Source organism: Solanum verrucosum, unplaced genomic scaffold (assembly GCF_900185275.1).
Source record: "Solanum verrucosum unplaced genomic scaffold, falcon-dt-bn FXZP01000261.1, whole genome shotgun sequence".
Classification (NCBI taxonomy): domain Eukaryota; kingdom Viridiplantae; phylum Streptophyta; class Magnoliopsida; order Solanales; family Solanaceae; genus Solanum; species Solanum verrucosum.
The window spans coordinates 10,556,187-10,570,693 of record NW_026019969.1 but is presented as its reverse complement, the minus strand read 5'-3'; the positions used below and the strand labels follow the sequence as shown (position 1 = coordinate 10,570,693).

The window sequence follows — 14,507 nt, the reverse complement described above, 5'->3', positions numbered from 1 at the left end:
TTATAAGTGTATCAGACAAAGATATATATATTTGCATGTGTATATACAATTTTCTCTCGCATTATACAAACAGAAACACAATTTATACATTTCTGTTTGTATAAAGCGAGAGAGGCGGGGAGAGACTGACGAGCAAGATCTGGGAGAGTGGCGAGCGAGATCTGGGAGAGGGGGAACAAAAATATATGTATATATACAATTTTCTCTCGCTTTATACAAAAACAAACGCATTTGATATATTTTTGTTTGTATAAAAGCGAGAGAGGCGAGGGAGAGACTGCCGCGAGTGGTGAGCGAGATTCACCGGGGAGAGAGGCGAAATAACAACAGTTTGCTACGCGGTACAATTAAATCAAATTGTGGTTATGACATTTAATTTGAATTAATAGTTTGTTATTATATACTCCCTCCGTTTAACAAAGAATGACCTCCTTTCCTTTTTAGTCAATTTAAAAAAGAATGACCTCTTTCCTTTTTTGGTAACATTTTACTTTTTGCTTTCCACGTGGGGCATGTTTAAGACCACAAGATTAAGGACAATTTTGTACATTTGACATAACTTAATTTAGGACCACAAGATTCAAAAGTCTTCTTTATTTATTTAAATTTCGTGCCAAGTCAAACCAGATCATTATTTGTGAAACAGAGGAAGTGCAATTTTTCTATGTTTAAATAATGTAATTTTTTTTTGAATTGACTAAAAATAAAAGTAGCACTGGTAAATTGAATAGAGAAATATTTATTGGGACGACAAAAATTTATACTCATATCAACATAAAACAAAAGAACAAAAGTGCAGAGGATCCGAATTTCTGGTATGCTAATATTTTATGGATCAACATTTCATCTTCTTTTTCAGAAAAGATTGAATCTGAGTCAGCTCAATCATTTTCCAAATGTTGACAGAGACTCCTCCTTTGTTAGACCGACGTAGTGGCTTACGCATATTTCACAATAGTCGACAACTTTGTACCGTATTCTATATATAAAAAAAATGCACATGACAGAAGCCGTTTGTCTACTATAAAAGCATGTCCAATATTGGATGCCAGAAACATTGAATAGTTTTTGGGCAAGACATGGGTTGGAGAGGAATTTTGGGTTTTGAGTATGGGATTGTTCAAGCACCCTTGGGACCTGATATCTCAAGTCCACAGCTTGTTGCTGCTGTTGCTAATGCTGGTGCTCTTGGTTTTCTCAGAGTTCCTGATTGGATATGTTTCTTCTCCCATTAATCGGCTTACTAGTAATATTGTCTGCTTGGCTTTAAAATGCATCACTAGGGTGTGAGCATCTTGATTTATTGATGTGAGATTTGTCTACGGTGTCGTAATAAAACCCTTCAAATGTACCGAAATTTCAGATTGTTTTATGTTTTTCTTACTAGCTATATTCCTATTTTAATTTGTTACCGTACAGAAAAGTTGAGAGCTTAATTTTAATCCCCTCTTCTTACCAGCCCCCAAATTAAAGAAATATAAGCACAAGAATAAGTTGTGTAGTGAACTTGTTTTTACAGGTCAACCCTGTTCAGTCAATGGCTATCTTGTCTTTTAATCAATCTTTGGTTAGACTCGGAATTGTTCGCTCATAGCATGATGGAAGTGTCCATTATAGTAAAACGCGCTGCTGAAACTATAGTCCTCAGGGGCGTAGCTATGTTATAGTTAGGGTGTCAATTGGACACCCTTCGTTGGAAAATAATACCATATATATATATATATATATATATATATATATATAAGTAAAATGATATATGAAGTGATTAAATATCATATTCTAGAATCTAGACACCCTTGACAAAACAAGGTGTTGTAGCCTAGTTGTTTTAAACGCTTTGAAAGAGCCAGTACTTAGGGTGCCCACGTGTTCATATCTCACTAGTATTTTTTCACTTTTTTTGGGCACCCTTCGTGGGATGCCCACATGTTTGAATCTCACTAGCAACCATTTTTATTTTTTTTGGACACCCTCCGTGAAATTCCTGGCTTCGCCACTGATAGTCCTCTAGAAGGGCAGTGGAGTCTAACAGTGTAATTTTTTGTGTGTGGCAGGAAGATCCTGATTATGTGAGAGAGCTCATAAGAAAGACTAGAACCTTAACTAACAAACCATTTGGGATAGGTGTTATTCTTGCATTTCCTCACAAGGAAAATGTAAAAGCTATATTGGATGAGAAGGTTGCAGTATTGCAGCTTTATTGGGGTGAATGTTCAAAGGAGTTGGTTCTTGAAGCTCATAAAGCTGGGGTCAAAGTTGTACCACAAGTAAGTTTTCAACACAACTCTTTTCACATTTTCAAAAATTCACTATTTGTCATTGAATATCACAAATCTTGCCTTTCTCCCTATCATTAATTTTTGGCATTACATGATGTTAGATCCTTTTGTGCATTTAATTAACTGGGCTAGTGTGGGGTTCACTTTAAATTGCTCTATGCAGCTTAGGAGCCTTTGTTCTGCTTGTTCTAGTTGAAATGTCGCTCATCAACGAATGTAACTCTTCACCTGAATGATACACATTCTTAGACATGAGCAAAGAACAAAAAGAAGTTCAAATCAATTATATTCATCCTTATTTTATGTACTGCAGTATCCCTTTTTCCCCCAGTATTTTGGTTTTTGAATTATGTAAGAATACCAATTAATAGTAGATAATCCTTTTTTTTGCTTTTTATATGAGTTAGTTCTTTCTTGCAATTACTCATATAGCCGATTCCGACTTGTTTTGGACTGAGACATAGTTGTTATATGTCTAGTGATATATTTTGAAGTATTCTATTCTTAGCTTCCCTCTTATCCTGTAGCATGATTGCGGTTGCCTCTTCAAGTTAGGTGGCTTCTGCTTTTTGCTGTAGAGTACATTTGTGAAAGAATAGATAATTTACCTTCACCTACTTTTTCCTGAAATGTAGCTTATAAAGCACACGTGTTGTTTTTAAGATTGGCAGCTATGAAGAAGCAAAGAAAGCTGCTGATGCTGGTGTAGATGCAATTATTGTCCAAGGTCGGGAAGCAGGAGGCCATGTAATTGGCCAGGTATAATTGTGATCATTTTCATGATGTGCTTTAGTTTTTTCATCAAGTTAACAATATTTGTTCTTCCTTGAGAATATTTCACTTCAAGCACTTCCCCCTCCCCCCTCTTCCCCTCAAATCCTCATTGTTTCTGTTGAAGTCAATCTCATCATCACTTTTTTGTGAAATTACTTATCGAATAATATATGACCTACTTGGTTGATTTCCTTTTAGGATGGTTTAATCACCTTATTGCCTAGAGTAGTCGATCTTGTTCGTGGTCGTGACATTGCAGTAATTGCTGCTGGAGGAATAGTGGATGAGCGTGGTTATGTTGCTGCTCTGGCCCTTGGTGCACAGGGTGTTTCATTAGGTACCAGGTATGGATCTTTTAGTTCTAACATTTTAAAGGTGTTTAATCTATTATCAGTACCTGCTTCCTCTCCGGCTTATATCCTGTTAATCATGCTGGGCCATTGCTGTTTAGAAGTTAGGTCTCACTTATAAATTGCAGTTTACTATGCCCTCTTGCTTAGATAGTTTCTTATGTGCATTTTTAGGGGATAGATACATCATTGTAGGATTGATGTCGTTGGTCAATGTGGACTCTTATTTTTTCAATAGATTATTTTCGTTGTACATTCACATGTATGAGGCATCAAGAATTTAAAAAATGAAAAAGTTCTAGACACAATTCTGATTTCTAAAATGTTTTGGTCTTGACAGTACAGATGGAATGATGAAATAAATGCCACAAGATGCTGAAATATCCTATGATAATAGATGTTTCAGCACATCAGCTAGGAATATTTAGGAACTTTCCTCACATAAAAACTATTCATGTCCTTGTTTATACGAAAACCAGTTGCCAAGTTTTCAATATCTTATACCTTTTCAGGTTTCTTGCAACAGAGGAAAGCTATGCTCACCCAACGTACAAGAGGAAGCTGATTGAATTTGATCAAACAGAGTACACAGACGTATTTGGTCGTGCAAGGTGGCCAGGGGCACCACAACGTGTTCTGGCAACCCCCTTCTTCATGGAATGGAAGGCGCTCCCAAGTCATGAGAATGAGTCAAATCAACCTGTCATTGGCCGCACAATCATACATGGCAGGGTGAGTATCCTAGATTACATTCTTCCTAACACAATCTTGAAAATGTTCCTATCCTATATATGACTCTTCATTCTGTGATCAACCTTTTATGTTGTTAACTTGTTAGTTTTTTATTTGACATTGATACCAGCTCGTCTTATCATTTGATACTTGATCCTATGCATTTAATCTCGTTGTGGGAGAAGTATGTGAACCGTAAACATGAGTGAAATTCTTCTATCTGTACCTAGTTCTTAAGAATGTAGTAGTAATTAGTTTCATTTAACAGGAAAGAGAGGTTCGTCGTTTTGCTGGTACTGTACCAAATGCCACAACTACTGGCGATATAGAAAGCATGGCGATGTATGCTGGTGAGAGCATCGGTCTTATCAAGGAAATTCTACCCGCAGGTGAAGTGATAAAGAGGATCGTTGAAGGGGCTCAACAACTGATTGATCAACAATTTGCGCCTGTGAATTAACTCAACAAGACACAGAACAACTAGGTACCAAATTTTTAGGTGGTCACTTTTTGTGGCTTTTACTAGTTTGTAAGCTATAAGTTGAGCTGAACACACATTATGTGCCAAGAATGCAGTCAAATGATTCCAGAAAAGAAGAAATTGTACATGAATAAAGAGTGGAGTTATAAGGTAGAAATAAGATGTAGGAATTGTGTTTTACCACCCTCCAATTTGTTTTTTTGTTTACTTGATACTGAACTTGCATTCTGATGAATTATGATTGACATCATTTTACAGGAGGTTCTTCTTTGTATTAATTTGAATAAATTGTTTAATGAGGTGCTTTTCACTCTCAGTTTGAGGTAACAAATGAGTGGATTCAATCAAACTTAAAATAAGTAAGTATAATCCTACTTATCTAAATTTGTGCGGATAAAAACAGGTTTGGGTTCGTTATATTATGTCTCAATCCGTCTGTTCGTGGACATGTGCATTATAGCTTAGTTGCAAGTGTTTCTGACAATTTCTGTACAGAAATGGCCCTGTTTTATCAATCTTTAATAAGTATTTTTTATTTTCCAAGCAGATATAAAAAAATAAAAATATTTTTGGAAAAAATAAGTAATATTCTATAAACATTTTATTAGGATCCATTTGACCATAGATTTTCCAAGTAATATTTAGGGAAAATTTGGCAAAGAGTGTTTGTTCATAGAATTTGCCATTATTTGGCGAATATTTTTGGCAAATATCCCAAATTTCCAAAGACTAGTTTTTTCTAGTATTTGGGCCAAATCTAACTATTTGGGATCTTTTAAAAATTGAAATTTTACACAAAACTTTTATTTTTTACAAAAACATCCTCTATAGTAGTTGTTTGCGTTGTATTACATAATTTTTTCCGTTAACACCAAAGTAGTGATGAAATATTCAGTGAATATGAAAGTAATGATATGGTTGTTGATGAAAATGATAAACAATCGGCTTAAGGTAACAAAGTCACGTGCTTTGTCTATTTCACGATGTATGGAATGATGCTTGTTGCACTCAGAGGCGAATCTAGGATTTTTCGAACATGAGTGCACCAAGTAAAATGTATTGAAGTGAGAATCGATCCTCAATCCTCAAGGTCAACAACTCAATATTTAACCATGTGGACTATTTAGACTTCTTGTAGTACGGATGTCAGAATATAATATTATACAAAATCTTAAAAAATATATATATAAAATATCTAATTTTATGAAGAGACCACGGGTGCAGGTACCCTATTTTTTGGCTCTAAATTCGCCACTGGTTGCACTTACTCCAAACTATCACATTACTCCAGTGTCATGAACACTACTTGTTATTTATTGTAACGAAGATCCAATTGACTTGTAATACAAACTTATGGGTATAAATTATATTTTCCTAAAAAACGTTAAATATGTTTCCCAAATACTATGGCCAAACAAATGGTAAAATTTCATCCAAATTTTCATCCAAATAATATTTGTCAAGAATATTTAAAAATCTATGGCCAAACGCTAGCTTCATATCAAACACACACCAATTTGTCTGACAAACCAATTAAATGATAACTGGTGGTGAGGCCTAAGATTAATCTTATTTTAACTCAATACACATTACTATTTTATTTCTTCATCTAAATCAAATAATGATCCTTTTGATTCTATTAAAAATCAAAATTAATTTAACTGTTCAAACTGAACTTGCATTTTCTATTAAAAGAAGAATACGTTTTAGGTGGTGTTAAAAAGAGTTGACATTCTTGTTGATGCTGAAATAAAAAATAATTTTGTTTTGCATATCTTAGTTCTCTCTAAATCTAGCAATTTTTAATTTAAATAAATTATTATTTTTAAAATTTAACAAAATAATACAATATTTTTTTTAAAAATAAATTAAATTAAACGGACTCTAGAGAATGTTTTACGTACGTATTATTCAAAATTTCTTATGATAAAAAAAGTTGCCGGGATTAAAATGAAAATACAAATTTTATTAAATCATTATTTACGTTCTACATCAACAGTAAACCTTAAATAAATTGGACTAAAAGAACATTTTTAGAGTAACGACATTTCATCAAAATGTTTCTTTGAGTAGTTATATTTTACTTTAAATAAAAATTTCCACATTAGATAATAGAAGGTTATATAAATAATGCAATTTATCCTTGTATTTTTATTAAGAAAACAACATCAGGATTTGTTATTCTTGTTGCTTATGTTGATGACATTAATCTCATTGAACTCCAGAAGAGGTCCAAAAGACAATTGAATATCTAAAGAAAGAATTTGAGATGAAGGACCTTGGAAAGACAAAACTTTGTCTTGGTCTGCAAATTGATCATTTAGCAGACGGGGTCTTCATTCATCAATATGCTTATACTGAGAAAATTTTGAAACGATTTTACATGGATAAAGTACATCCGTTAAGTACTCCAATGATTGTATGATCACTTGAAGTTAGTAAAGATCAGTTTCGACCTCAAGAAGAGAATAAAGAACCTCTTGGTCCTGAAGTACCATATTTGAGTGCAATTGGTGCACTTATGTATCTTGCTAATGCTACGAGACTAACATAGCATTTTCTATTAATTTGTTAGCAAGATATAGTTCTTCCCCTACACGAAGACATTGGAATGGAGTAAAACATATATTACGATATCTAAAGGGGACTAGTGATATGGGTATCTTTTATGCTAACAATGATAATGTAGATCTTGTTGGTCATGCATATGCAGGTCATTTATCTGACCCACATAAAGCTCGATCCCAAACAGGCTATCTGTTCACATACGAAGGTACTACTATATATATCATGGCGATCTACGAAGCAGTCTATTATTGCTACTTCTTCAAATCATGTTGATATAATAACTATTCATGAAGCAAGTAGAGAATGTGTATGGTTGAGATCAGTGATACATTTCATCAAAGAAATATGTGGCTTAAAATGTGATATCAAGGTATCCACAATCCTCTTTGAAGACAATGTTGCATGCGTAGCTCAATTAAGAGGAGACTTCATAAAAAGAAGATAAAACAAAACACATTTCACCAAAATTATTCTTTACACATGATCTCCAAAAGAATGGTGATATTGATGTACAACAAATTCATTCAAGTGATAATCCAACAGATTTAATCACCAAATCTTTACCAACCTCAACTTTTGAGAAGATGGTACACAAAATTGGAATGCGAAGACTCCACCATCTGAATCGTGCTCTTCTTCAAGGGAGTAAAATTGCATTGTACTCTTTTTTTCCTTCACCTAGATTTTGTCCCAAAGGATTTTCCTAGCAAAGTTTTTAGTGAGGCAACAAGCAAATGTATATTTAAAGATATATGTACTCTTTTTCTTTCACCAAAATTTCTTTAGTTAACATTTTATTAAGGCATATTATCAATCGAGATATGGACATTTCAAGGGGAAGGGTTGTGAAATTATAGATGCCATTATGAAGCGTGTGTACCGTGTGTGTAATTGCTATATTAAAAGTATGAAAACTAGTTCACAACTTGTGCAAGCTAGTAAATAGCTTGTGAATGATAGTTTGTCACTCTCCGAGTCTACACCCTGGGCGGGACTGGCACTCGAAGACCATTGCTGGCTCCAAGCAAACCCTTGGCCTGGCTTACTTAGCTCAGCGGAAGACTTAAACTCAACAAAAATAAGTTCATATAATAAATTGGAATGTTATAAAGAAACATTCTACTGACCATTAAGGCAAACTCAAATCTCAACATGGATAAATGACAATGAAAAGACTAAAGAACTAACATCTGACTGTCTATGAAGCCTCTAATAACAACTGAGATGGATGTTGGGACAAACCCCACAACATCCTAATGAACTAAACTAGACAACAATGAAATGGATCCTCCGGAATTCAAGGAGGCTCACCAACAGACTCTGAGCTGCTCATTGGATCAACGATGCGCCGATCCTAGTTTCCTGCGTCTGCATCATAAGACGATGCAGGCCAATTGGCATCTGTACATTGAATGTACGAGTATGCGAGTTGGAAAGCTAAACATAACACAGGTTTGAAAAGGATCTGAAAAAAACACTTACCTTGGCTCTTCTCAACTTATGAATACTTAACTAAACTCATTTCATTATAAAGCAGTTTAAAACAAGTGCAATATAAAGAAAAGAAAACTGTTTAAAACATGATGCAACTCATAATCATAAAATCATAAAAGATATATCATGATCCCTCTTAAAGTCTATTTGTGCAATGCATGAATGAAATCCCATACCTCCATCCATACTAACCAGAACCCATTGAGGAACCATGCAATTACTGTTGTGGGAGTTTCTCTAACTGACAACCACCACTATGAGCCTAAGTGGTGGTACAACGTTTTACCTCACGCTGCCAAGGACCATTCTATACCTTGCCGGGGTATAAGAATCTAACTCACTAAGTGGATCCACTAGTCTATGTGAAAAGGATTCATCTAAAAAGTATGACCCTTTTCTACCCATGACGACTACATGGTTTATGGGGGCTGATACTTATTTTAACTCTTCCCCATATCGGTGCTCAATATTACTCCCAAAAATATTATATTAGCTCTTTATGTTTAAAAACATACTTCTTCTGTGATTTGAGATTAGTGCTCAAAACTTAACTCAAAGGCTATCTTAGAAATCAAAGTTTCCCTTCTTGTAGGGATCACCCCCGACGAAATCCACAAGCTAAACTCGACGAACTTGACGATTTCCTTGCTTCTCCTTTTCTTTTCTCCTCTTCTTTCCTCTTCTCTAAAACCATAACTCTTTTCCAAAAGCATAAAACTGACCAAGTTCAGTTTAGACCCTTAATTAATTCAGTAAAACTAATTTAATTAATTGGACAAGGAAAAGACTGAAATACCTTTCAAAAATCCGGATTGAACATTTCCTTATTTGAATAGCCCAACTTCCAATGGGCGTATCTCACTCATACGAACTCAGATTAGCGCAATCTTGGTGGCGTTGGAAAGATCGTTCCAAGAGCTTTCCAACCATGCCTAGAAGTACACCTAACTCATCCTGAGCTAGGAGCTACGTTCGTTTGAATTTGACCAAAAACTAACCTTTTTCCTAACTTAAGTAAATTTCCAAATTTTTATTCTTTCCAAAAATGACTATTTCAAATTCTTAGCTTTTTCCTAGCTATTTCAAATTGCGAGATGTTACAGTTTCTTACCACGTGTTTTTGGCCTATAAGTAGGCTGGCTACCTTCATTATGAGATGATACTAAAAACTGAAATGATATACTCCCTCCGTTTCACAAAGAATGACCTCCTTTCATTTTTAGTCAGTTTCAAAAAAATGACCCCTTTCCTTTTTTGGTAACATTTTACTTTTTGCTTTCCACGTGGCATGTTTAAGACCACAAGATTAAGGGCAATTTTGTACATTTGACATAACTTTAATTTAGGACCACAAGATTCAAAAGTCTTCTTTAATTTCTTAAACTTCGTGCCAAGTCAAACCAGACCAATCTTTTTGAAACGGAGGGAGTATATCTTTTCTCCTTCCCTTTCTTATTATTATCTTTAGTTAATTATTTTTATTTTATAAAACACTTTCATGTATACATAATTTTTAAAAAAATTACTCATCTTATTATTTAATATTAGTATAATTATTCTTGAATATAATCTCTTTTTAATCTCGAGTAAAAAGTTTGGCACACAAACCTAAAGTTCTGAACAAATACCCGGTAGGTGGAGAGGCGGCTGTATAATTTTTTAGTAGTAATCGCTATGTGTTACTTTTTTCCCGTCAAGAGCGTTAAATTTAATTAGTTTGTTATTATAAAATTATATTTTTAATTTTTTTTTATATTTTTTAAAAAGTATATTTTTATAAATTATAATTCTTATTATATCATTACGATGGAATATTATATTTTAAAATGTGAATTAAAATTCATATAATTTAAATTTGAAAGCGTCATATAAATTTGAAATAGAGGAGAACTAGTATAGATACTACAATTACGAAGAATGTTGAAATGTTGTCAGGTTCGAGTCTCTCTAGATATGGAGTTACTTTTGTTATGGGACACTTTAACTCCAATGTGGGACTTTCTCAAATTTAGTGGGGCTTTGTGGATACCTAAACACCGGAACCGAAAAGAAAAAAAATGATGTGGCCCAGTGTTTTCTTGTTTCTATAGAAGGTATACATATAATGTTCTTTTTCATCGATTAGGTAAGAGAAATAATTAAATTGAGTAATTAGCAAATATTGCAAATTAATTTAAAAAGTCTTATCGTCCATTTTTACTGAGCCCTATCGGAATGGACATCATATACAAATAAATGTGGCTATAAAAGTGACCACAATTACTTGACAGACTCAAAAAAAAGAATGGCTAGTTTTGCAAATTTCAAAAGTGGTCATGTGGTGTGCGTACCTTATCCAGCACAAGGTCACATAAGTCCAATGCTCAAACTAGCCAAACTTGTTCATCACAATGGCTTTTACATTACTTTTGTTAACACTGAATTTAACCACAAACGTCTTCTCCGGTCCAACGGTCCACACTCTCTCGATGGATTACCGGACTTCCGGTTCGAGACCATACCGGACGGCCTCCCATCGACAGACCACGACGTTGATGCCACACAACATGTTCCTTCTCTTTGTGCTTCTACATCTAAGAATTGTCTGGTACCATTCCGCAACCTTATTAATAAAATTAACGCGGATGGTAACGGCGTTGTTCCTCCAGTGACGTGTATCGTGTCTGATGCAGTAATGAGTTTCACGTTGGATGTTGCTGAGGAGTTGGGTATTCCGGAGGTGTTGTTTTGGACTGCAAGTGCTTGTGGTTTCATGTGTTATTTGCACTATCATCACCTTGTTCAAAGAGGATACACTCCTCTTAAAGGTAATTAATTAATTTAACAATTCTACATCTACCTTGCCACAAATCTTCTTGTTTTTCAATTCCTTTCTGAACGGCCTCTTAATCTATCAAAATCGTATTAAATCTATGGCCATGAAAAATCTTAATACAAACAAGGTAACTTAAACAAGGATCGAGTTACTTAAAATAAATGGTGTAACTCATACTACATCATAATTTCTTTTTTAGAGTCAAATTATAAGAATTTTGACTAACATTTTACAATATATGTTTTCATCATATTCATATGCGAAAAATTGCAATTTATAGTATTTTTCGTTTAGTTTTTGAATAACTGAATTTTTTGTTTAAAATATCGAATAATGTAATCTAATTTAACTTTAAAAATAATCAAATTGACTTTCGAAAAGCGCAACATGACAAATAAAATGGACGGAGGGAGGGAGTAATAAGTAAATAAGCTTCTATAAATGATTTTAAGTTGTATTGCCTTCCTCCAACAATAGTTGTCTATTTGTTCACTATACTATTTTAGGATGTCCAACAATACATGTCTACTTTATGAAATTAATGGGTAAGTTTACTTAATTCATAATTTACCCTTGTCATTAACTATAGTCACTTCCCATTAAAGGTGTTATAGTAAAATAACCCTTCTATTTATAGTTTCTTAAAAAATGTGCAAAGTTAATAGTGAATAAATAATATTGGACAAAGGAAGTACTTATAAGACTCCTGTGTTTCAATTTGTTTATCTTACTTTGTTTTTTAGTCCATTTTATTAAAAATGTCTCTTTCCTCTTCTTCTTTTTCAACAACTATTTACTTTTATCTTTCCACCTTAGCATATTTAATACCATAAAATTATATGACACTTTTATACCTTATACACATGTTTAGTTTATGATCAGTACAAGATTAAAAAAATTACTTACTTTTAAAGTCAAAATTAAACAAATAAATTAAAACATATATATATATATATATATCTCGCCAGCTGAAAAAATTCAACCTAAAAACATCATGAATAATATAATAAGATTTGAATCTCTTAGAAACGAAAGTTGGAGGGTTGGAGACTCTTTCTTTTTCATACAAATTAATCATTTTCAACAATGTAGTTAGAGAATCGTATACGACTGTGAAAAGTAAAATTATTTCTCCTTTTGGTCCTAATCATAAATTAAAAACGTCCAACCGATACTTTTGATGGGACATAAGGGTCGAAAGCTGATTTAAATGCATTAAAGAAGACAAAAACTTTAAATCATCATATTTTTGAAACCTTATCCTTCCGGCGAGTGGTCAATTATGCTTATATTATGGGTGTATTTGGTATAATTTTAGGGAAACCGTTCCAATTTAAGTAGTACTACATTCAATTAAAGAAAAAAATTTATTAGAACACGACTATATGGAGCCCATAAATCAATAATATGGGCTCTCTCTATTCTATTATAAATCATTTACTTCCACCATTCATTTTTACTGGTCTTGACATAACTACTCCTTTCATTTATTTTTTATTAGTTAAATTTTAATTTGACACACGTATTTAGAAAATAATGTTTAGAATAGTGAGTTTATTATTTGTCCTTAATAATTAATAAAGTCTTAAACATATTTATACATTATATTTTTCAAAGATATTAACTCAATGTTAATAAATTCAGCGTATAATAGGCAAAAAAATTGTCCTTGCTTGATTTGTCAAAAATGACAAATAAAAAAAGAAATCAAATTAAGAAATATTTGACAAATAAATAGGTATGGAGGAAGTATTTTACAACTCTGTTTCTATTAATTGATACTTTGTACTCATCTATTCCATATTAACTAAACTTTTGGAAAGTTTTCATTTTTCAAAATAATTGAATTCTTTAAAGTTTAAGATGAGTGGTTGAATTATTTTTTTTCATATTTCCCCTTTCATTCAAAAAGTTTTATATTTTTCCAGATAAATTGCACTATTTACAAAAGTTATATTCATGATTTCGCACGAGTAATAGCGGAAAATGTGTTTTAAATTAAATATTCGAGTTCAAATTCATCATCTATCTCTGCTCATATATGTTTCTTTTTCTTTCACTGTGCAGATGAAAATGACATTACAAACGGATACTTGGAAAAGACGATAGATTGGGTCCCTGGAATATTGAAAAACATGAGATTAAGAGATTTTCCAAGTTTCATCAGAACAACAGATCCTAATGATATTATGCTTAATTTCTTCATAAATGAAACTGAAAGAATCTCTAAAGCCTCAGCTATAGTCTTGAACACATTTGATGCCTTTGAGCATAATGCCTTAAATGCCCTTTCCGCCATACATCCTCATATTTACACCATTGGTCCTTTACAGCTCATGCTCAATAACACAATTGATGAAAATCTCAAATCCATTGGTTCAAATTTGTGGAAAGAAGATTTGAGCTGCATTGAATGGCTTGATACAAAAGAGTCAAATTCAGTTGTTTATGTGAATTTTGGAAGTATAACTGTGATGAATTTTGATCAATTTATAGAAATGGCATGGGGACTTGCTAATACTAAGAAGCAATTTTTATGGATCATTAGGCCTGATTTAATTACAGGGACTCTGTAAAATTGCCAGAAGATTTTTTAAGTGAAATTAAAGACAGAGGGATGATAGCCAATTGGTGTTCTCAAGAGAAAGTGTTGAAACATCGTGCGATCGGAGGATTTTTGACTCATAGTGGATGGAATTCAACGTTAGAGAGTGTTTGTGCAGGAGTGCCAGTGCTTTGTTGGCCGTTTTTCGCGGAGCAACAGACGAATTGTAGGTACAGTTGTATTGAGTGGGAGATGGGAATGGAGATAGTTGATCTGAAGAGAAATGAAGTTGAGATTCTTGTGAGGGAATTGATGGATGGCGAAAAGGGAAAGAAGATGAAGTTGAAAGCTATGAATTGGAAGGAGGAAGCAGAGAAAGCTGCTAGTCCAGGAGGTTCTTCTTGTATTAACTTGAACAATGTGTTAAATGAGGTGGCAAATGGTCGGATTTGATCAGACTTAGGTTTTA

General features: G+C 33.3%; 1 protein-coding gene and 1 pseudogene across 2 annotated transcripts; both read left to right on the top strand.

The window, feature by feature from the left end:
- The first annotated feature begins 1,062 nt into the window (after positions 1 to 1,062).
- Positions 1,063 to 4,596, top strand: LOC125815943 (uncharacterized). The gene is made up of 6 exons (XM_049495523.1): positions 1,063 to 1,218; positions 2,059 to 2,267; positions 2,943 to 3,038; positions 3,252 to 3,397; positions 3,916 to 4,135; positions 4,404 to 4,596. The coding sequence occupies exons 1-6, from the start codon at positions 1,080 to 1,082 to the stop codon at positions 4,593 to 4,595; spliced, it is 1,002 nt and encodes a 333-aa protein (XP_049351480.1). The 5' UTR covers positions 1,063 to 1,079; the 3' UTR covers position 4,596.
- A 6,318-nt stretch (positions 4,597 to 10,914) lies between these two features.
- On the top strand, positions 10,915 to 14,506 carry LOC125815937 (7-deoxyloganetin glucosyltransferase-like; annotated as a pseudogene). Its single transcript, XR_007442200.1, has 2 exons — positions 10,915 to 11,485; positions 13,561 to 14,506. The product of XR_007442200.1 is annotated as a 7-deoxyloganetin glucosyltransferase-like (transcript).
- Position 14,507: the final 1 nt, after the last annotated feature.